Below are 23,401 nucleotides of genomic sequence, written 5' to 3' on the forward strand. Positions count from 1 at the left end.
ATACAAGGCAAGGCATAGTACTTTTTCAAAACGGTTTTAATAAATTAATAAACATATTTTGTACAACTCATAAAGCTAGACCTGTGAAACTCCTCTACACTATAAGTATTACAGTCGTTCCGTGCCGACAAGTCGCCTATTTGCCGTAGCTATCAGTGTAGGCGGCGCGTCTGGCGTCGGCTCGATCCTTGCGGGCCTCAAAGGAGTCATCGGCCAGGCGGTGTGGTGGCCTGCCTGGCCACGGAATCATCCGAACGCCGTTGGGAGCCACCGTAGGCATTGCCGTAGACCTCGCTCTTGGGATAACAGATGAAGTAGTCGCCTCTGTAGTAATCCGCACTGGCTCGCTTCTGGCGCACCGCCTCCCCGGTGAGATCTGTTGGTGAGAGGATGGCCGCTGTATCGCTGCTGCTGATGGGTGCCCCTTGGGTCATGTTCAGACTGAAGATTAGGGCAATCACTGCGATCACGGAGAGGGAGAGTGTGCACTGCATATTGGATGTGTGTGTGTGTAGTTATACCCGATACTCAAAATGAGTATTGGGGTATATTAGATTTGTGGTAAAAGTGGATGTGTGTAACGTCCAGAACGAATCGTTTCCGACCCCATAAAGTATATATATTCTTGATCAGCATCAATAGCCGAGTCGATTGAGCCCTGTCTGTCTGTCCGTCCGTCCGTCTGTCCGTCTGTCCGTCCCCTTCAGCGCCTAGTTCTCAAAGACTATAAGAGCTAGAGCAACGATGTTTTGGATCCAGACTTCTGTGATATGTCAGTGCTACAAAAATATTTCAAAACTTCGCCCCGCCCACTTCCGCCCCCACAAAAGACGAAAACCTGTGGCATCCACAATTTTAAAGATATGAGAAAACCAAAAACGTAGAGTTGTAGAGAAGACTGCGGAATCTGAATTGGATCGTATTATTATTATAGCCAGCATCAAGAAAACAATTTCATTTCTTCTCGCCCTGTCTCTCTCTAACACACACACGTAGCATAGGCGGCTTTGCTTAGAGTAAAACATTAGCGCCTAGATCTCAGAGACTACAAAAGCTAGAGCAACCAAATTTGGTATCCACACTCCTAATATATCGGACCGCGACGAGTTTGTTTCAAAATTTCGCCACACCCCCTTCCGCCCCCGCAAAGGACGAAAATCTGGGGATATTCAAAAATCTCAGAGACTATTAAGGCTAGAGTAACCAAATTTGGTATCCGCACTCCTGTTAGATCTTACTATAAAACGTGTATCTCAAAATTTCGCCCCACCCCCTTCCGCCCACACAAAGACGAAAATCTGTTGCATCCACAATATTGCACATTCGAGAAAACTAAAAACGCAGAATCATAGATAATGACCATATCTATCAGATTGCTGAATCTGGATCAGATCAGATCATTTTTATAGCCAATAGGAACAAATCAATTTGCAGTGGCTACGCAGCGCCCGACGTCACGCTCAGACTGATTTTCTGTCTCTCTCGCACGCACTCTTTGTCGTGTCGTTTAATATTAGCGGCGTCTGCCGGAGGAGAGCCATACTGACTTAGTATCGGGTATAACCGTAGAGTTGCGGTGTCCGCAGCAACTCACAACGTTCCCCCTCGTTTTTTGTTAGATTGTATTATCACTTTGTTTTGGATTTGGTTTATATTTGGCTGGTCCGCTTGTCGTGGAGTTCCTTCGGGTTCTGTGTCTGGACTGGGGCTGGCTTTACCTTTTATACGTGCGATCTGGCCGAGCATTATCCACTACGCGCTAATTATTATGACAGACTCAGGCAGCACTCGGCACCCAGTACCCATTTTTGATGACAGTAGTGGGACACTAATTTAATTTTCCGTGCATCTTTCCATACAATTTGCATCGCCAGGTCGCACAACATTTCCGTCAGAGTCCAGCCTTTTTGGCCGATTTTTGGCGACAGTGACGACAGCACTAAGGGCTGATCAACGAGGGGGCGGCGTTTCAGATGTGAAGTTGCGTTCTGCGGTTTTGTTGTGGTAGGCACCGCTGATGAAATGAATCATTTCCCCTGGAGTTGGGCTCTTCCGAACACAGTTTCCTCATCATTCGGCGAAATTCGTTAAGAAGCGACTAAAGTATTCTTTAATCTTTTACCACCCCCCAACTAAGACCTAAGTTCTGCTTATTTTCAGAGACCTTTCAGGCTCTATAAATCCGTCTGGGCGAGGCGTTAATTGAGTGCAATTACAGGAAAGTTTTGAACAAATATGAATCACGGTGACAGCGCGCGACTGTTTCCACGGAAATGTATTCAACAATCGAGAGTGGAAAATATTTGCCTTTGCTAATTAGAAGTCATAAGATAAAAGATCATAAGATCTTCCCTTTTCTTTGGGCCTTATCTCTGTGGCCCTACCCCAAGGCGGTTCGAGTACGCTTCTGGAGAAAGTCTGTGTCTGGAACTAACAAAAATAGGAATCCCAAGGTCTATTTACGGGTCTCCGGGTGAATGGAAACGATTGAAAATAGTTATTTTATTGACGTATCAATTAGTGATTGGCTCGAAAACAAGTTAAATGGTTCCAGAAAAGTCCGCTTCTTACCATAACATTTCACAAGCGACTGCCAATTCACGGCTCAAACGACAAACAGCCATAGTTTGAAACAGCCGATACGTGGGTTCCAATCGAAAAAGATGGGATTAATCTGGCATTCGAATCGATCTTCCGTACTGTGGAAGATTTTCGAACAGGAATAATATGATACCGATGGATTAGCGAGCGGCAACCGGTTCCAGCACCCAACGTAGTGTTCGCGTCGTAGTTCCCTAGTCAAGTGCGTAAGAGATGAGTCCCTCCGACGCCTCATCCAAATAGATCCCTTTCCCACCCAGAAAAACTGTTATTTTTTGTTGGTTTGATTTCGACTATAATCTGTTTTTAGCACAGGTCAGATCATTTGGCCATTACTTGCCATAGTAGCCTCCGGAGCTGGAGGCAGAGGCTGAAGCAGAGGCAGATGCACTGCCATAACCACCACCTGGATAACCACCTCCAAAGCCACCACCTGGATAAATTTTAACGATACGAGAAAACCAAAAACGCAGAATCGTAGAGAATGACTATATCTTTTAGACTACAGAATCTGAATTGGATCGTATTATTATTAGAGCCAGCATCAAGAAAACAATTTCATTTTTTCTCGCCCTGTCTCTCTCTAACACACACGTAGTATAGCCTGCTTTGCTTAGAGTAAAACATTAGCGCCTAGATCTCAGAGACTATAAAAGGTAGAGCAACCAAATTTGGTATCCATACTCCTAATATATCGGACCGAGACGAGTTTGTTTCAAAATTTCGCCACACCCCCTTCCGCCCCCGCAATGGACGAAAATCTGGGAATATTCACAAATCTCAGAGACAATTAACGCTAGAGTAACCAAATTTGGTATCCGTACTCCTGTTAGATCTCACTATAAAACGTATATCTCAAAATTTCGCCTCACCCTTTTCCGCCCACACAAAGGACGAAAATCTGTTGCATCCACAATATTGCACATTCGAGAAAACTGAAAACGCAGAATCATAGATAACCACCATATCTATCAGATTGCTGAATCTGGATCAGATCGGATCATTTTTATAGCCAATAGGAACAAATCAATTTGCAGTTGTTACGCAGCGCCCGACGTCACGCTCAGACTGATTTTCTGTCTCTCTCGCACGCACTCTTTGTCGTGTCGTTTAATATTAGCGGCGTCTGCCGGAGGAGAGCCATACTGACTAAGTATCGGGTATGAATGTAGAGTTGCGGTGTCCGCAGCAACTCACAACGTTCCCTCTCGTTAGCTTTTGCTATTGACAATTTTAATTGCAAAGCAAACACAAAACTAAATTGGCTCTGCGAATACGCCCCCAAAACTGGTAAAAAAAACAAAAGACGAAAAAAACCGAAAAACCCGCGCAAGTAAGCCATCGAGTTAACGGTGTGAAACAGATTTCTGACTTATTTGACAAGGTCAATGGCGGGTGTGCCGATGACTATGCCCAAAGCAAATCCGTCTGCAGAAGATCGTTTGAGCGGGGCGTGGAGGCCATCTGGGCCAACCAGTTGATGACGTTTCGGCCAAGTGCGTGCAAAGTTCCGCTCGCTCGCGCGGGCTGCGGATTGTCATTTGGGGCCCGTGAAGGTCTGCAAGTTTTGCGGCAAACCAATTTGGAAATTTTGCCCAAGAACTTTTCCGCTATATAACTTATTTTGCTCTTCTGGCCAGTCTTCAGTTGGCTGTGGACTGGTCCACAGATTAGTTGCACCTTTTGGATACGGAATGAATCTTCCCGCGCGCTTGGCTCTGATGAGTCTCCTTCTCACTGCCGTCTTGGCGGAGAGGAGCGGCAAATCGAGATCGGATCGTCCGCAGGGACGTACCTTGGGTCTGTTGACGCCCCTCCTCCTAGGCATCGGTGGTGGATCCCTCTTTGACGTTCCAGTAGCGCCAGTACCGCCACAGCGGCCCGTGGGTGGTGCTGCAGCAGCAGCTGGAGCCCAGTCGGATCAGTACTACGGCAGCAGATATCCCAGCTACAACTATAGGCCCAGCTACAATCCGTACGCATATACGAGTAGCTATCCAGGCTACGGCTATGGCTATGGCTATCCGGGATTGGGTCTGGGATACGGCTCCAATTACTACCGGCCCAGCTACAACTTCGGTGGATATCAGCGACCCCAGCAATATACCGGAAACTACTACGGCTACAGGCCAAACTACAGCGAAGGAGGAGCAGTGGCCGCAGCTATCCGTCGTATGGAAGCAGTGCAGCTGGAGTTTCTGCCACGCCCGCCTACACGTCCTCGGGATCAGCATTGGGAGTGTCTGCTGGATCGGGAGTGGGAGCCGGAGTCGGGAGTCCACAGCTATCCACTGAACGGACGGCACAGCTGGCCGGACTCCTGGGCCAGGCCCTGGACAGTAGTCTGCGCCTGTATCTGGCCAACGGAGGAGGAGCGGGCGGAGCAGCGGCAACGGGCGGTGGGGGAAATTCACAAGCACTAGGCGGTCTGTTGGGCCTGCTCGGCTAGGCCATAAATTATTCAGTATTATCGATGCCCGATTGACAGTTACGTTACGAGTATGGCGGGTCTTTCCATAAAGATCGCTTTGTTAAAACTTAGTGTAAGTCTTGGTTTTCTGCCTCTTCAGGTCCATGCAAATTAGTGTTAATAAACATTTTTATTAAGAATAATATGGTGTATGGGTCAGCACCCCTGAAGACAGCAAATGCACTGCAAATACATACACTTCAATTAGAAGTGCGCGAAGTGCAGACGATTATAAAAGGTGTCTGTGGCCTCCGGCTGTGGCACAGTTCCACTGGAGAGGATGGTCCGAATGCAGCTCATCTTAGTCTTTGCTCTCGCTGCCCTTCTGGGATCGGCAATGGCCCGGCCGGACAATCAAGAACCCATGTCGGATGCCGTTCCCGCTGTGGCCTTATCGGATGTGGCCGATGTGGGTGGCCAGCATGCAGAGGAGGGGGAACGTCCGGCCCGTTGGCTCTGGGGCGGCTGGGGAGGAGGATGGGGCGGCGGATGGAATAGAGGTTGGGGCGGTGGATGGCGTGTTTCGTATCGCCCCTGGGGCTATGGCTATCGTAGCTATTGGTGGTAGCAAGCGCCACCGCGTATTTCGATTTGGATGTATAATCGACCCACACCTCAAATAAAGCAATTCTCTTAATAACAAAGCTATTCATGTTCATGTCCAATAAAAATCACCTAGAGCTTGGCGAAGCTTTCTACTGCGAATTAAATCAGTTCGAAATCGTCATTTGTTTGTGCCGTTAGGATTTTATTGAAAACATTAACTTCTATCTACCATAAATGCGAAAATAGTCAACAAGAACTGGAATACCAGATGTGTGTGCTCCAGGGACTGCTGGCCAAATAAAAGGCCGGTGCCTGGGCTCAACGATCAACAGTTGCTCGCAGCAAAACGCACTCAATCATCCAGTGATTCTCCAAGAACAATCCTCAAAACAACAACGACTCAAGATGCGTCTGATTCTTCTCGCACTCATCGGCTTCCTCTGCCTGGCCTTCGTCCATGGCCAAGATTTCCTGGACGGCGACGAACGGGTGAATCTCTTGGACGTGGCTGATCAGGGAGCCGCCCATGCTGTCAACGGCCGTTAAATCACGCATCGACTCCACACATTGCAATTTTGTATATACCCATAAATAAAATTATATTTTTAAATGAAATTTAAACAGAGTATAAATAATATCTTATACTGACAAGGTACATGGAAAATTGGCATAAGTGTCGCTAAGCATGGATGGAATTCCTCCAGATAATATCAACTCACTGCTAAATGTTCTTTTAAGAGTATACCTGCCACTTTTAGGGGTATATTTAGAGATATGCCACTGGGATTCCAACAGATAGTCACCCTCACATTCAAGTAGGAGCTAATGAAAGTAGAACAATTAGCAGCTAGGGGTTCATCGCACATTGAACGGCCTTGTCATTTCCTTGATAGCTGTCCGTAATCACAGCCACAACCCAGGAGGCTGAGGAAATTCATCGTTTGGCTGGGATGGTGCGTGTAGATTGCTGCTGATGTGATAGATGTTGGGCTGGTACTTAATTCCAAGTGCCATGACAACTAGGTTTTTATACATGCTTCTGGTCTGCTGGTCTGCTGGCCTGGTGGTCTGGTGGTTTGGTCTTGGTCTTGGGCTCGTGCGGAGAGCTGCTAATTTCTGGTGTCAACATTATGGGCCCATCGCTGTCGTTGCCTCTGCCTCTGTCGCTGGTCTCTATCTTTGCCAAATATAATCGTACTTTCATTCATCCAAATTGTGTTAGACTTTTGGGAGGGGTCGGTATGGTCTGGGCCTGGTGGAGTATGTGGGCAAACAGAGTCCGCGACTGGCGATTGGTGTGCTGGTGTCCATGTCTTTAGCGGGAACTGCCAAAAGTTACATCATGTTTGCTAATATCTTTACCATGTTACCATGTTACCAATGGTCTATGCTCATGAAACGTCAACGGATTGACCTTAGCCAGCGTCTCTAATCTCTGTTTGCTTCGGACAAGCAGCAGCTTACTACGTGCCCCAGTTCGATCCCCCATTCAAGAACTTGTTTGGGATATCTCGTATCTGGAATCTATCTCAGACTCCTGCTAATCGAAGCGAGTCAGGTTTTTGCTGACGCGCGCGACTGCCCTCCAGCCTAAAAATAAAACAGCAAGCTTGTTTGGGCCTTCTTCTTGGTCTTTTGTTTAATACGCTAATTACTAGAAATTAATGTACGCTTAGCACCTAATGTCGATGTCGATATGAATGTGAATATGAGTGTGGATGCCTCTGTAGGTAGTGCTCACGTGCTACCAGCTTGCGGCGTCTCTTCAGGAATCTTCTGTAGTTATTTCTGTTCACAAAGTTCAGAGGAGCCGCCGTCGGCTCGGGAGCAGAGGGTGTGTGGTACCGCCGGTCGGTGGACTGCTGGTGCCGGTTCTTGTTCCTGCGGGATGTGCGCACTTTTTCCTGGACAAAGGTGCGGGACCAGGCCACTGGATCGAGACTGGCATCGTAGCCGACATCGTTTGAGAGCCACCAAGGCTTGGCTGCACAGAGCTCCAGTATCACAAAAGGAAGCAGACGGAGCAGCACTGAGGAGTAGTACATGTGCATGGTGCCCTTGCTGATAGAAGACTGTTGCCCTCTGACCCCTCCGCAAGGCTCTATATATACGCTTCTGTCGAGAGTGCACGAGAGCGGGGAAGTCGCGTCCATTATCGGATTATCCCAATCCCATTCGAGTACTCCTACCTGCAGTGCACTCAACACAAATCACACACGCACACTCTTGGAGAGGGAACTTAGTGACGACAGCACTAAGGGCTGATCAACGAGGGGGCGGCGTTTCAGATGTGAAGTTGCGTTCTGCGGTTTTGTTGTGGTAGGCACCGCTGATGAAATGAATCATTTCCCCTGGAGTTGGGCTCTTCCGAACACAGATTCCTCATCATTCGGCGAAATTCGTTAAGAAGCGACTAAAGTATTCTTTAATCTTTTACCACCCCCCAACTAAGACCTAAGTTCTGCTTATTTTCAGAGACCTTTCAGGCTCTATAAATCCGTCTGGGCGAGGCGTTAATTGAGTGCAATTACGGGAAAGTTTTGAACAAATATGAATCACGGTGACAGCGCGCGCCTGTTTCCACGGAAATGTATTCAACAATCGAGAGTGGAAAATATTTGCCTTTGCTAATTAGAAGTCATAAGATAAAAGATCATAAGATCTTCCCTTTTCTTTGGGCCTTATCTCTGTGGCCCTACCCCAAGGCGGTTCGAGTACGCTTCTGGAGAAAGTCTGTGTCTGGAACTAACAAAAATAGGAATCCCAAGGTCTATTTACGGGTCTCCGGGTGAATGGAAACGATTGAAAATAGTTATTTTATTGACGTATCAATTAGTGATTGGCTCGAAAACAAGTTAAATGGTTCCAGAAAAGTCCGCTTCTTACCATAACATTTCACAAGCGACTGCCAATTCACGGCTCAAACGACAAACAGCCATAGTTTGAAACAGCCGATACGTGGGTTCCAATCGAAACAGATGGGATTAATCTGGCATTCGAATCGATCTTCCGTACTGTGGAAGATTTTCGAACAGGAATAATATGATACCGATGGATTAGCGTCGTAGTTCCCTAGTCAAGTGCGTAAGAGATGAGTCCCTCCGACGCCTCATCCAAATAGATCCCTTTCCCACCCAGAAAAACTGTTATTTTTTGTTGGTTTGATTTCGACTATAATCTGTTTTTAGCACAGGTCAGATCATTTGGCCATTACTTGCCATAGTAGCCTCCGGAGCTGGAGGCAGAGGCTGAAGCAGAGGCAGATGCACTGCCATAACCACCACCTGGATAACCACCTCCAAAGCCACCACCTGGATAAATTTTAACGATACGAGAAAACCAAAAACGCAGAATCGTAGAGAATGACTATATCTTTTAGACTACAGAATCTGAATTGGATCGTATTATTATTAGAGCCAGCATCAAGAAAACAATTTCATTTTTTCTCGCCCTGTCTCTCTCTAACACACACGTAGTATAGCCGGCTTTGCTTAGAGTAAAACATTAGCGCCTAGATCTCAGAGACTATAATAGGTAGAGCAACCAAATTTGGTATCCATACTCCTAATATATCGGACCGAGACGAGTTTGTTTCAAAATTTCGCCACACCCCCTTCCGCCCCCGCAATGGACGAAAATCTGGGAATATTCACAAATCTCAGAGACAATTAACGCTAGAGTAACCAAATTTGGTATCCGTACTCCTGTTAGATCTCACTATAAAACGTATATCTCAAAATTTCGCCTCACCTTTTTCCGCCCACACAAAGGACGAAAATCTGTTGCATCCACAATATTGCACATTCGAGAAAACTGAAAACGCAGAATCATAGATAACCACCATATCTATCAGATTGCTGAATCTGGATCAGATCGGATCATTTTTATAGCCAATAGGAACAAATCAATTTGCAGTTGTTACGCAGCGCCCGACGTCACGCTCAGACTGATTTTCTGTCTCTCTCGCACGCACTCTTTGTCGTGTCGTTTAATATTAGCGGCGTCTGCCGGAGGAGAGCCATACTGACTAAGTATCGGGTATGAATGTAGAGTTGCGGTGTCCGCAGCAACTCACAACGTTCCCTCTCGTTAGCTTTTGCTATTGACAATTTTAATTGCAAAGCAAACACAAAACTAAATTGGCTCTGCGAATACGCCCCCAAAACTGGTAAAAAAAACAAAAGACGAAAAAAACCGAAAAACCCGCGCAAGTAAGCCATCGAGTTAACGGTGTGAAACAGATTTCTGACTTATTTGACAAGGTCAATGGCGGGGGGGCCGATGACTATGCCCAAAGCAAATCCGTCTGCAGAAGATTGTTTGAGCGGAGCGTGGAAGCCATCTGGGCCAACCAGTTGATGACGTTTCGGCCAAGTGCGTGCAAAGTTCCGCTCGCTCGCGAGGGCTGCGGATTGTCATTTGGGGCCCGTGAAGGTCGGCAAGTTTTGCGGCAAACCAATTTGGAAATTTTGCCCAAGAACTTTTCCGCTATATAACTTATTTTGCTCTTCTGGCCAGTCTTCAGTTGGCTGTGGACTGGGCCACAGATTAGTTGCACCTTTTGGATACGGAATGAATCTTCCCGCGCGCTTGGCTCTGATGAGTCTCCTTCTCACTGCCGTCTTGGCGGAGAGGAGCGGCAAATCGAGATCGGATCGTCCGCAGGGACGTACCTTGGGTCTGTTGACGCCCCTCCTCCTAGGCATCGGTGGTGGATCCCTCTTTTACGTTCCAGTAGCGCCAGTGCCGCCACAGCGGCCCGTGGGTGGTGCTGCAGCAGCAGCTGGAGCCCAGTCGGATCAGTACTACGGCAGCAGATATCCCAGCTACAACTATAGGCCCAGCTGGCCGGACTCCTGGGCCAGGCCCTGGGCAGTAGTCTGCGCCCGTATCTGGCCAACGGAGGAGGAGCGGGCGGAGCAGCGGCAGCGGGCGGTGGGGGAAATTCACAAGCACTATGCGGTCTGTTGGGCCTGCTCGGCTAGGCCATAAATTATTCAGTATTATCGATGCCCGATTGACAGTTACGTTACGAGTATGGCGGGTCTTTCCATAAAGATCGCTTTGTTAAAACTTAGTGTAAGTCTTGGTTTTCTGCCTCTTCAGGTCCATGCAAATTAGTGTTAATAAACATTTTTATTAAGAATAATATGGTGTATGGGTCAGCACCCCTGAAGACAGCAAATGCACTGCAAATACTTACACTTCAATCAGAAGTGCGCGAAGTGCAGTCGAGTATAAAAGGTGTCTGTGGCCTCCGGCTGTGGCACAGTTCCACTGGAGAGGATGGTCCGAATGCAGCTCATCTTAGTCTTTGCTCTCGCTGCCCTTCTGGGATCGGCAATGGCCCGGCCGGACAATCAAGAACCCATGTCGGATGCCGTTCCCGCTGTGGCCTTATCGGATGTGGCCGATGTGGGTGGCCAGCATGCAGAGGAGGGAGAACGTCCGGCCCGTTGGCTCTGGGGCGGCTGGGGAGGAGGATGGGGCGGCGGATGGAATAGAGGTCGGGGCGGTGGATGGCGTGTTTCGTATCGCCCCTGGGGCTATGGCTATCGTAGCTATTGGTGGTAGCAAGCGCCACCGCGTATTTCGATTTGGATGTATAATCGACCCACACCTCAAATAAAGCAATTCTCTCAATAACAAACCTATTCATGTTCATGTCCAATAAAAATCACCTAGAGCTTGGCGAAGCTTTCTACTACGAATTAAATCAGTACGAATAGCCATCGAAAATCGTCATTTGTTTGTGCCGTTAGGATTTTATTGAAAACATTAACTTCTATCTACCATAAATGCGAAAATAGTCAACAAGAACTGGAATACCAGATGTGTGTGCTCCAGGGACTGCTGGCCAAATAAAAGGCCGGTGCCTAGGCTCAACGATCAACAGTTGCTCGCAGCAAAACGCACTCAATCATCCAGTGATTCTCCAAGAACAATCCTCAAAACAACAACGACTCAAGATGCGTCTGATTCTTCTCGCACTCATCGGCTTCCTCTGCCTGGCCTTCGTCCATGGCCAAGATTTCCTGGACGGCGACGAACAGGTGAATCTCTTGGACGTGGCTGATCAGGGAGCCGCCCATGCTGTCAACGGCCGTTAAATCACGCATCGACTCCACACATTGCAATTTTGTATATACCCATAAATAAAATTATATTTTTAAATGAAATTTAAACAGAGTATAAATAATATCTTATACTGACAAGGTACATGGAAAATTGGCATAAGTGTCGCTAAGCATGGATGGAATTCCTCCAGATAATATCAACTCACTGCTAAATGTTCTTTTAAGAGTATACCTGCCACTTTTAGGGGTATATTTAGAGATATGCCACTGGGATTCCAACAGATAGTCACCCTCACATTCAAGTAGGAGCTAATGAAAGTAGAACAATTAGCAGCTAGGGGTTCATCGCACATTGAACGGCCTTGTCATTTCCTTGATAACTGTCCGTAATCACAGCCATAACCCAGGAGGCTGAGGAAATTCATCTTTTGGCTGGGATGGTGCGTGTAGATGGCTGCTGATGTGATAGATGTTGGGCTGGTACTTAATTCCAAGTGCCATGACAACTAGGTTTTTATACATGCTTCTGGTCTGCTGGTCTGCTGGCCTGGTGGTCTGGTGGTCTGGTCTTGGTCTTGGGCTCGTGCGGAGAGCTGCTAATTTCTGGTGTCAACATTATGGGCCCATCGCTGTCGTTGCCTCTGCCTCTGTCGCTGGTCTCTATCTTTGCCAAATATAATCGTACTTTCATTCATCCAAATTGTGTTAGACTTTTGGGAGGGGTCGGTATGGTCTGGGCCTGGTGGAGTATGTGGGCAAACAGAGTCCGCGACTGGCGATTGGTGTGCTGGTGTCCATGTCTTTAGCTGGATCTGCCAAAAGTTACATCATGTTTGCTAATATCTTTACCATGTTACCATGTTACCAATGGTCTATGCTCGTGAAACGTCTACGGATTGACCTTAGCCAGCGTCTCTAATCTCTGTTTGCTTCGGACAAGCAGCAGCTTACTACGTGCCCCAGTTCGATCCCCCATTCAAGAACTTGTTTGGGATATCTCGTATCTGGAGTCTATCTCAGACTCCTGCTAATCGAAGCGAGTCAGGTTTTTGCTGACGCGCGCGACTGCCCTCCAGCCTAAAAATAAAACAGCAAGCTTGTTTGGGCCTTCTTCTTGGTCTTTTGTTTAATACGCTAATTACTAGAAATTAATGTACGCTTAGCACCTAATGTCGATGTCGATATGAATGTGAATATGAGTGTGGATGCCTCTGTAGGTAGTGCTCACGTGCTACCAGCTTGCGGCGTCTCTTCAGGAATCTTCTGTAGTTATTTCTGTTCACAAAGTTCAGAGGAGCTGCCGTCGGCTCGGGAGCAGAGGGTGTGTGGTACCACCAGTCGGTGGACTGCTGGTGCCGGTTCTTGTTCCTGCGGGATGTGCGCACCAGGCCACCGGATCGAGACTGGCATCGTAGCCGACATCGTTTGAGGGCCACCAAGGCTTGGCTGCACAGAGCTCCAGTATCACAAAAGGAAGCAGAATGAGCAGCACTGAGGAGTAGTACATGTGCATGGTGCCCTTGCTGATAGAAGACTGTTGCCCTCTGACCCCTCCGCAAGGCTCTATATATACGCTTCTGTCGAGAGTGCACGAGAGCGGGGGAGTCGCGTCCATTATCGGATTATCCCAATCCCATTCGAGTACTCCTACCTGCAGTGCACTCAACACAAATCACACACGCACACTCTTGGAGAGGGAACTTATCAATGGTTTGGGTTTGGGTTTGGGTTCGGGTCTGCAGGTAGGTGCACAAATTACTTCTGTCCTCCATGTCGCCATGTGGTAGATCGTAAATCAGAGCTGGAAAAGGTTCTCATTCTTTATAAATACACTCGCAGTACACACTCTTTACGCACTTTATCTGCCTGGCAAATCGAGAACGGAACGGGATACTGTCAAAGGCGCAGCGGGTGCGAATCAGCGTGTTCCATTTCACTTTCAGCCAGAATTCATGACCGTTTGGCCCCGATGTCGCATAAGACGCACTCGTACTGGTTTCCCACTGGGGGAGAGGAGAGCCTTGCACTTGACACCTGCTGCTTAATTGGCGCACGCAAAGAGGTAAGTCTGTTCGGGTTTCGCTGTGATATATGAGGAGTCATATGGCCAACAAACCCGTTTTCCTACTCGCCGTTTGCCTACTTTCGAGCTGGAGTCCGAGACTCTGACGCTCATCCAGAGGATGGCCTGATGAAAAGTGGGACAGAACATGGCATAAAAGCTGCAACTGCCAGCGAGGCGCCTTCAGCTGCTGGCCAAAGTTCCGTCTAAGATGAGGAACCCACTGCTCTCGCTGCTGCTCTTCCTGCCGCTGATGCTCGTCCTCGTTGCAGCTGGACAAAGGATGAACCTGCGATTCGCGGATGGCTACCGCCTGCGCCTGGGAGGCGCAAATTCCCAAATGAATCATAGACTACAACCCCAGCACCCGCCCCGTTGGTTAACTAGAAAGAGGCACAAGTGATGAGGCAGTTCCTTCTGGTTAAATGCTCTTTTAATTGGCTAAATAAATAAAATAAATAAGCCCTTAAGTATATAATGGAGTATGTGCAATCCCTTAGAAGGCGGGTGCATATCCCTGCATGTTCATGCGCTCCATGTAGCCTCCGGCGGGTGCATAGAGACCGGGCAGCTGGGGATTTTGATAGAATCCTTGGTTAGATCCTCCCAATCCTTGGACATTGGCCATGTTCACGATGTTGTTCAGAGCCGAGAAGTTGTCCACCGATGGCTGGGGCACGAATCCGTTGGGCAGCTGGGGATTTGGATACGACATGGGATTGCCGTACATGAGCGCGGCAGGGCTTGAAGCGCCTGGATAGCTTCCAAAGCCGAAACCAGGAGCTGTACCGAATCCAGGAGCTGGGCCAAAGCCAGTGGCTGCAATGAAGCCAGGACCTGTTCCAAAGCCCGGAGCTGCTCCAAAGCTAGGAGTTCCACCAAAACCAGGAGCTCCACCGAAGCTAGAAGCTGCGCCGAAACCAGGAGATGCTCCAACCAGATTCGGGTCTGGATAGGCGGGATAATTGTTGGCTATGTTCGTCTGCAGGCCACTCAATCCATTCAGAGATCCCTGAGCGATGCCCGGAGCGTAGATCAGACCCGGATAGTTGGGATACCGCACCAGCTGAGTACCGACTGCAATCAGGGCCATCTGATTCATCGGCAGGGACATGCCCATACCCATCTGCATGGAGGTGGCTGCCGCCGGCTTAACATTGGCCACCATATTCACATCCGCATCCGTGTTGGCTCCTGGGCCGCCCTTCAGTTGGCGCTGCTCGCGTCCGTGGTGATCCTCTAAAGGTTGAGCCTGAACGGTGCCCAGCAAGAGCAGGGAGAGCACCAGGAGGGATTTCTTCGCGATAAAGTTGGTCATTTTGGTAGCGATCTCGTTGGGTGACTGTTTGCTTCCGGCTCCCCGGTAAGGCCTTTTTCGCCGAGGCCGTGAGCCCTAGGGAAACTTTCTTTTGGCAATTATCCGCAGCGCTGCGTTGGTTTTCTTTTAAAGTGATGCTTTTTTTATGTTTTTATGGCAGCAAAAGTCGAACACTGCGGTCCACAGATCATTTTGTCTTCGTTTTGTAATCTCTTTATAAACAATTCACACTTTTAGCCTAATACCGAAAGCAAATAAGGTGCGAAATGTCTCAGCGCTCCAGCGAAAGATCGAGCAGCCGAAAGATCGCCTTGCAGAAAATTGCGCTTGCTTCGGTGGCGACGACTTGCCATGTGGTGAGTACATTCATTGTGTACATCCCAATCCATTCCACTCAGTATAGTAACGGTGGAATAGTCATCTTCCCCTGGGCTGGCACTTCTCAAACGAGAACGGCTCGGCAACGGCGCTCCAATTCTCAAGTTGCAAGTTTTCCATTACAGAAATAGAGAAGAAGGTACATTTCGGCATCAAATGATGGAAAATGGGAGGGTTGGGGCTTAAGGAGATGGGGCGTCTTAAGGCTGTTGGTATGAGTACAAATTGTTTCTTGTTCCGCTCAAAAGTATGCTTCACTTTTCGATTATTTGGCATTGTGCATAATTTATGTAGCATTCATGAAGCATGGCTTCGTTTCAAGCCCGTGTACTATATAGACACATACTATATTCTTGCTCTGAATCGAAATCTGTATACCTGAGAATACGCATGATACTAAATCCAATACGTCATCAGGGGACTCGACAGAGACTTGTGGTTGCTAACAATACAAGGCAAGGCTTAGTACTTTTTCAAAACGGTTTTAATAAATTAATAAACATATTTTGTACAACTCATAAAGCTAGACCTGTGCAACTCCTCTACACTCTAAGTATTACAGTCGTTCTGTGCCGACAAGTCGCCTATTTGCCGTAGCTATCAGTGTAGGCGGCGCGTCTGGCATCGGCTCGATCCTTGCGGGCCTCAAAGGAGTCATCGGCCAGGCGGTGTGGTGGCCTGGCCACGGAATCATCCGAACGCCGTTGGGAGCCATTGTAGGCATTGCCGTAGACCTCGCTCTTGGGATAACAGATGAAGTAGTCGCCTCTGTAGTAATCCGCACTGGCTCGCTTCTGGCGCACCGCCTCCCCGGTGAGATCTGTTGGTGAGAGGATGGCCGCTGTATCGCTGCTGCTGATGGGTGCCCCTTGGGTCATGTTCAGACTGAAGATTAGGGCAATCACTGCGATCACGGAGAGGGAGAGTGTGTACTGCATATTGGATATGTGTGGGTGTAGTTTTTTGTTAGATTGTATTATCACTTTGTTTTGGATTTGGTTTATATTTGGCTGGTCCGCTTGTCGTGGAGTTCCTTCGGGTTCTGTGTCTGGACTGGGGCTGGCTTTACCTTTTATACGTGCGATCTGGCCGAGCATTATCCACTACGCGCTAATTATTATGACAGACTCAGGCAGCACTCGGCACCCAGTACCCATTTTTGATGACAGTAGTGGGACACTAATTTAATTTGCCGTGCATCTTTCCATTCAATTAGCATCGCCAGGTCGCACAACATTTCCGTCAGAGTCCAGCCTTTTTGGCCGGTTTTTGGCGACAGTGACGACAGCACTAACGGCTGATCAACGAGGGGGCGGCGTTTCAGATGTGAAGTTGCGTTCTGCGGTTTTGTTGTGGTAGGCACCGCTGATGAAATGAATCATTTCCCCTGGAGTTGGGCTCTTCCGAACACAGTTTCCTCATCATTCGGCGAAATTCGTTAAGAAGCGACTAAAGTATTCTTTAATCTTTTACCACCCCCCAACTAAGACCTAAGTTCTGCTTATTTTCAGAGACCTTTCAGGCTATATAAATCCGTCTGGGCGAGGCGTTAATTGAGTGCAATTACAGGAAAGTTTTGAACAAATATGAATCACGGTGAAATGTATTCAACAATCGAGAGTGGAAAATATTTGCCTTTGCTAATTAGAAGTCCGTGATTCATAAGATCTTCCCTTTTCTTTGGGCCTTATCTCTGTGGCCCTACCCCAAGGCGGTTCGAGTACGCTTCTGGTGAAAGTCTGTGTCTGGAACTAACAAAAATAGGAATCCCAAGGTCTATTTACGGGTCTCCGGGTGAATGGAAACGATTGAAAATAGTTATTTTATTGACGTTTCAATTAGTTATTGGCTCGAAAACAAGTTACATGGTTCCAGAAAAGTCCGCTTCTTACCATAACATTTCACAAGCGACTGCCAATTCACGGCTCAAACGACAAACAGCCATAGTTTAAAACAGCCGATACTTGGGTTCCAATCGAAACAGATGGGATTAATCTGGCATTCGAATCGATCTTCCGTACTGTGGAAGATTTTCGAACAGGAATAATATGATACCGATGGATTAGCGAGCGGCAACCGGTTCCAGCACCCAACGTAGTGTTCGCGTCGTAGTTCCCTAGTCAAGTGCGTAAGAGATGAGTCCCTCCGACGCCTCATCCAAATAGATCCCTTTCCCACCCAGAAAAACTGTCATTTTTTGTTGGTTTAATTTCGACTATAATCTATTTTTAGCACAGGTCAGATCATTTGGCCATTACTTGCCATAGTAGCCTCCGGAGCTGGAGGCAGAGGCTGAAGCAGAGGCAGATGCACTGCCATAACCACCACCTGGATAACCACCTCCAAAGCCACCACCTGGATAACCACCTCCAAAGCCACCGCCGCCTCTGCGATATCCACCGCCACCTCCGCCGCAACAGAAACCGCCACCTCCTCTGCCCCCGAATCCGCCAAAGCCGCCGCCAAAGTGACGGGCCGCTCGAATGCCGGCTCCCTCATCGTTCACGGGCTGGGCATCGGCGTCCTCCAGTGTAAGGCGCTGCTCTTCCAACGGATGACTATAGACCAGTGCCAGGGCCAGAGCGCCGACCAGTGCTATCAGCAGGAATTGTTTCATATTTGAGTCTTGAAATGCTTCTATTGCCATATCGGATGGGCGCGGGGTCTTTTATAGTAAACAACAGCGGGGATGTCCCGCAAGCAGAACGACATCATCCTGCGAATTCGGGGCAAAGTATCATTAGTTACCGCCACTCGGCAATTATCTGGTTTTCGATGATTTCAGCAAAAGTGCCCGAGGTCAGTGGAATTCCCATACCCGTCGATTGCTGCTTCCAGAACGAATCTCCCACCAAATAGAGAGACAAACAAAAAACATCAGCACTTCACAGCTTCATTCACCGAACAGGCTTTCAGAATGGGGGTTTATTTCTCCCGCTTAAAAAAACCAAAAGTGTCGAAGTCTTCCATGTGATCACTGACCTGAAGAAAGTCAAAATTTGCGCAGCAATTCAGCGGCAATCTACTACTGGAGCGGGTTTACTTTATGGCCAGCATCGGAATCAGAATTGGCCGCTTTTGTTTCGCTAATAAGGTAAAGCACATTAATTACATGCCGAAACGAGGTGGTTCTGTTTAAAAAGTTTTTAAAATTGACGCAAGTGGAACTCGTTTCTTCTCTGGGATACAATCCAGTGGATTCTCATTAAAAAATCTGGAAGAAAAGACTAAGCGAAGCTTCAAATACCCTTGCAGACCGATCGTTTAAAGTCTCGTGGGATTTTCTTATTAAAGTACGGGATAGCCGATCAATATAACATAGTTCTGAGATGCAGATTCCCCTAGAAAATACTTATGACATTATCAAAAGTGGCATTTCATTTAGTTTGTGAATGAAAGGGTATAAACCGGCTTGCTTTATGGGCTTATAAAAACATAAGAGAAAAAGTTTTGATCAAAACAAATCGTACTTCACTTGGATAAAAGTAAACAGGTTAATCGGAGGAGGAGGGGAGGAGTACTGCGAAGGGAATCATGACAAGCTGCCGTCATCTTAGGCAAATTACAGCATCTTTTTCATCTTTCCTGTGATTGTAACTCCACGTGTATATGCGTGTATGTATGAATGTATGTTGTAGTTTCCCGTTTATATGTGATTTGATTAATCGATTGTTTTGATAGACATTTCGCTAGACGTCGGGCCAGACACAATCAAATTAAGAGCCAGAGATTTCCAAGTCTCGCAAAGTCTCCACAATTAGTGGATGTGTTATAATTCACGGCAGTATATGGGGGACGGGAGATCAAGAAATTTACCAGGTATATAAGATGAATCAGAACTGTCATTCATACGAGTAACTCATAGTTCATAGATCTGATGGTGGGATGCACCTTTAATGGGTGATTGCTTCCAATGCCCCTCTCCAATAGTTACTTATTATACCCGATACTCAAAATGAGTATTGGGGTATATTAGATTTGTGGTAAAAGTGGATGTGTGTAACGTCCAGAAGGAATCGTTTCCGACCCCATAAAGTATATATATTCTTGATCAGCATCAATAGCCGAGTCGATTGAGCCATGTCTGCCTGTCCGTCTGTCCGTCCGTCCGTCTGTCCGTCTGTCCGTCCGTCCGTCTGTCCGTCCCCTTCAGCGCCTAGTGCTCAAAGACTATAAGAGCTAGAGCAACGATGTTTTGGATCCAGACTTCTGTGATATGTCACTGTTACAAAAATATTTCAAAACTTCGCCCCGCCCACTTCCGCCCCCACAAAGGACGAAAATCTGTGGCATCCAAAATTTTAACGATACAAGAAAACCAAAAACGCAGAATCGTAGAGAATGACTATATCTTTTCGAATACAGAATCTGAATTGGATCGTATTATTATTAGAGCCAGCATCAAGAAAACAATTTCATTTTTTCTCGCCCTGTCTCTCTCTAACACACACGTAGTATAGCCGGCTTTGCTTAGAGTAAAACATTAGCGCCTAGATCTCAGAGACTATAAAAGGTAGAGCAACCAAATTTGGTATCCATACTCCTAATATATCGGAATATTTGGTATCCGTACTCCTGTTAGATCTCACTATAAAACGTATATCTCAAAATTTCGCCTCACCCCCTTCCGCCCACACAAAGGACGAAAATCTGTTGCATCCACAATATTGCACATTCGAGAAAACTGAAAACGCAGAATCATAGATAACCACCATATCTATCAGATTGCTGAATCTGGATCAGATCGGATCATTTTTATAGCCAATAGGAACAAATCAATTTGCAGTTGTTACGCAGCGCCCGACGTCACGCTCAGACTGATTTTCTGTCTCTCTCGCACGCACTCTTTGTCGTGTCGTTTAATATTAGCGGCGTCTGCCGGAGGAGAGCCATACTGACTAAGTATCGGGTATGAATGTAGAGTTGCGGTGTCCGCAGCAACTCACAACGTTCCCTCTCGTTAGCTTTTGCTATTGACAATTTTAATTGCAAAGCAAACACAAAACTAAATTGGCTCTGCGAAAACGCCCCCAAAACTGGTAAAAAAAAACAAAAGACGAAAAAAACCGAAAAACCCGCGGAAGTAAGCCATCGAGTTAACGGTGTGAAACAGATTTCTGACTTATTTGACAAGGTCAATGGCGGGTGTGCCGATGACTATGCCCAAAGCAAATCCGTCTGCAGAAGATCGTTTGAGCGGAGCGTGGAAGCCATCTGGGCCAACCAGTTGATGACGTTTCGGCCAAGTGCGTGCAAAGTTCCGCTCGCTCGCGCGGGCTGCGGATTGTCATTTGGGGCCCGTGAAGGTCGGCAAGTTTTGCGGCAAACCAATTTGGAAATTTTGCCCAAGAACTTTTCCGCTATATAACTTATTTTGCTCTTCTGGCCAGTCTTCAGTTGGCAGTGGACTGGGCCACAGATTAGTTGCACCTTTTGGATACGGAATGAATCTTCCCGCGCGCTTGGCTCTGATGAGTCTCCTTCTCACTGCCGTCTTGGCGGATCGGATCGTCCGCAGGGACGTACCTTGGGTCTGTTGACGCCCCTCCTCCTAGGCATCGGTGGTGGATCCCTCTTTGACGTTCCAGTAGCGCCAGTGCCGCCACAGCGGCCCGTGGGTGGTGCTGCAGCAGCAGCTGGAGCCCAGTCGGATCAGTATTACGGCAGCAGATATCCCAGCTACAACTATAGGCCCAGCTACAATCCGTACGCATATACGAGTAGCTATCCAGGCTACCGCTATGGCTATGGATATCCGGGATTGGGTCTGGGATACGGCTCCAATTACTACCGGCCCAGCTACAACTTCGGTGGATATCAGCAACCCCAGCAATATACCGGAAACTACTACGGCTACAGGCCAAACTACAGCGAAGAAGGAGCAGTGGCCGCAGCTATCCGTCGTATGGAAGCAGTGCAGCTGGAGTTTCTGCCACGCCCGCCTACACGTCCTCGGGATCAGCATTGGGAGTGTCTGCTGGATCGGGAGTGGGAGCCGGAGTCGGGAGTCCACAGCTATCCACTGAACAGACGGCACAGCTGGCCGGACTCCTGGGCCAGGCCCTGGGCAGTATCTGCGCCCGTATCTGGCCAACGGAGGAGGAGCGGGCGGAGCAGCGGCAGCGGGCGGTGGGGGAAATTCACAAGCACTAGGCGGTCTGTTGGGCCTGCTCGGCTAGGCCATAAATTATTCAGGATTATCGATGCCCGATTGACAGTTACGTTACGAGTATGGCGGGTCTTTCCATAAAGATCGATTTGTTAAAACTTAGTGTAAGTCTTGGTTTTCTGCCTCTTCAGGTCCATGCAAATTAGTGTTAATAAACATTTTTATTAAGAATAATATGGTGTTTGGGTCAGCACCCCTGAGGACAGCAAATGCACTGCAAATACTTACACTTCAATCAGAAGTGCGCGAAGTGCAGGCGAGTATAAAAGGTGTCTGTGGCCTCCGGCTGTGGCACAGTTCCACTGGAGAGGATGGTCCGAATGCAGCTCATCTTAGTCTTTGCTCTCGCTGCCCTTCTGGGATCGGCAATGGCCCGGCCGGACAATCAAGAACCCATGTCGGATGCCGTTCCCGCTGTGGCCTTATCGGATGTGGCCGGGGGAGGCTGGGGAGGAGGATGGGGCGGCGGATGGAATAGAGGTTGGGGCGGTGGATCTCCTTTATGTCCATCCACAAATTTGCCGGCTGAATGTGTCGAATTAGAAGATGCGTTCTTTGCCGAATATCAGAAACGGTGAGTCCTGGATGCCTATGACGATGTATAAATTTATGCATGTAGGCGAATGTGCGCTGCATGCGAAAGAATGAATTCGCAAATTTGCATCCGGACGTGAGATCGGCATGTGGAGACGTGATTAGCAATCCTCTCTTGCGAAGCTCCAAAGTTGCTATGTTGTTAGATGGAGATACAGGCCACTTATCCTTGGAGCCTAGCAAAAAGGATGGGCCGTGAAACCATAGCTCTGACTGGAAAAGATGGTTGGGAAGCGAGCCTCTCGAGAGAATATCAGCAGGATTTAACGATGTGGGAACATAGCGCCATTCCATGGCTGCCGTCAACTCCTGAATTGATGCCACTCGATTTGCCACGAAAACTTGAAATTTAGCTGGCTCGTCCCTAATCCAAGATAATGCTGTTGACGAATCCGACCAGCAATAGAACCGACCTGTAAAGATTCCCATGTCCTTTACATTCTGCATGATTTTCGCAAGCAAATGGGCTCCACTTAATTCCAGCTTAGGAATCGATATAGTCTTTAGCGGCGCCACTCGCGACTTTGAGCACAAAACGTGGCTCAAAGACTGGGCTTCCCTGGACACGACATACACGCAAGCGCCATATGCTTCTAAGCTGGCATCACAGAATCCGTGAACCACACTAGAACGAAGAACCAAGCGAGGAAATGAGATCCGAGAAATGCTTGCCAAACTATTTCTCAAGTCCATCCAAGTTGAATGCAACGCTGAGGGTAGGCTTTCATCCCAATCCAAATTTTCTCTTCAAAGCTGCTGAAGGAAGATTTTGCACCTGACAATGACTGGATTTATCAATCCAAGAGGGTCGTAGAACCGCGCAATCGTAGATAAAACCGACCGCTTTGATGGCTTTGAGTTTGTGTCCAGTGCGGACAAGGCAAAAAGCAGCTGATCCGAAGCAGGGTCCCACGCTAAGCCGAGAGTTTTGGCAATGTCGCTTCCATCATTAAACTTTAGGAACTTCTCTATGTCATCTTCAGGGGTTCCCTCAAGTACTTCCTGGTGACTGGAGCACCATTTCCTAAGTCTAAAATTATCACGGGACAGTAAAGCTGATGTTTGGTGCATCTTGTCCATGACCTGTGCGACCGAAATACCGCCCGAAATAAGGTCATCTACGTAAAACTCCTGCCGCAGAGCAGCTGAGCCAAGAGGGTAGGACTCACCCTCGTCGATGGCCAGC

At 47.8% G+C, this 23,401-nt stretch overlaps 3 protein-coding genes and 2 pseudogenes across 3 annotated transcripts; 1 reads left to right on the forward strand and 4 right to left on the reverse strand.

The window, feature by feature from the left end:
* Nucleotides 1–108: 108 nt before the first annotated feature.
* On the reverse strand, nucleotides 109–533 carry LOC117193146 (annotated as a pseudogene).
* A 3,547-nt stretch (nucleotides 534–4,080) lies between these two features.
* LOC117193144 lies at nucleotides 4,081–5,236 on the forward strand (annotated as a pseudogene).
* Nucleotides 5,237–8,782: 3,546 nt separating this feature from the next.
* On the reverse strand, nucleotides 8,783–18,104 carry LOC108160195 (glycine-rich cell wall structural protein). Its single transcript, XM_033397875.1, has 2 exons — nucleotides 17,808–18,104; nucleotides 8,783–8,928 (listed from the first exon to the last, which is right to left on the reverse strand). Exons 1-2 carry the CDS (start codon nucleotides 18,097–18,099, stop codon nucleotides 8,828–8,830), a joined length of 393 nt encoding a protein of 130 aa, XP_033253766.1. The 5' UTR covers nucleotides 18,100–18,104; the 3' UTR covers nucleotides 8,783–8,827.
* On the reverse strand, nucleotides 14,105–15,246 carry LOC117193142 (collagen alpha-2(IV) chain-like). Its single transcript, XM_033397872.1, has one exon. It carries the CDS (start codon nucleotides 15,072–15,074, stop codon nucleotides 14,253–14,255), a length of 822 nt encoding a protein of 273 aa, XP_033253763.1. The 5' UTR covers nucleotides 15,075–15,246; the 3' UTR covers nucleotides 14,105–14,252.
* Nucleotides 15,919–16,505, reverse strand: LOC117193145. Its single transcript, XM_033397874.1, has one exon. The coding sequence runs from the start codon at nucleotides 16,388–16,390 to the stop codon at nucleotides 16,037–16,039; it is 354 nt and encodes a 117-aa protein (XP_033253765.1). The 5' UTR covers nucleotides 16,391–16,505; the 3' UTR covers nucleotides 15,919–16,036.
* Nucleotides 18,105–23,401: the final 5,297 nt, after the last annotated feature.

The sequence above is a fragment of the Drosophila miranda genome, assembly GCF_003369915.1.
Source record: "Drosophila miranda strain MSH22 chromosome Y unlocalized genomic scaffold, D.miranda_PacBio2.1 Contig_Y2_pilon, whole genome shotgun sequence".
In the NCBI taxonomy this organism is placed as follows: domain Eukaryota; kingdom Metazoa; phylum Arthropoda; class Insecta; order Diptera; family Drosophilidae; genus Drosophila; species Drosophila miranda.

What these genes read in the sequence shown, in the direction of transcription:
- LOC117193142 (XM_033397872.1), bottom strand. Translation starts at nt 15,074, where the DNA reads ATGACCAACTTTATCGCGAAGAAATCCCTCCTGGTGCTCTCCCTGCTC.
- LOC117193145 (XM_033397874.1), bottom strand. Translation starts at nt 16,390, where the DNA reads ATGCAGTACACACTCTCCCTCTCCGTGATCGCAGTGATTGCCCTAATC.
- LOC108160195 (XM_033397875.1), bottom strand. Translation starts at nt 18,099, where the DNA reads ATGGCAATAGAAGCATTTCAAGACTCAAATATGAAACAATTCCTGCTG. An exon ending in CTTTGGAGGTGGTTATCCAG is followed by an intron (nt 8,929 to 17,807) that starts GTGGTGGCTTTG and finishes AAATTTATCCAG; the next exon opens with GTGGTGGCTTTGGAGGTGGT.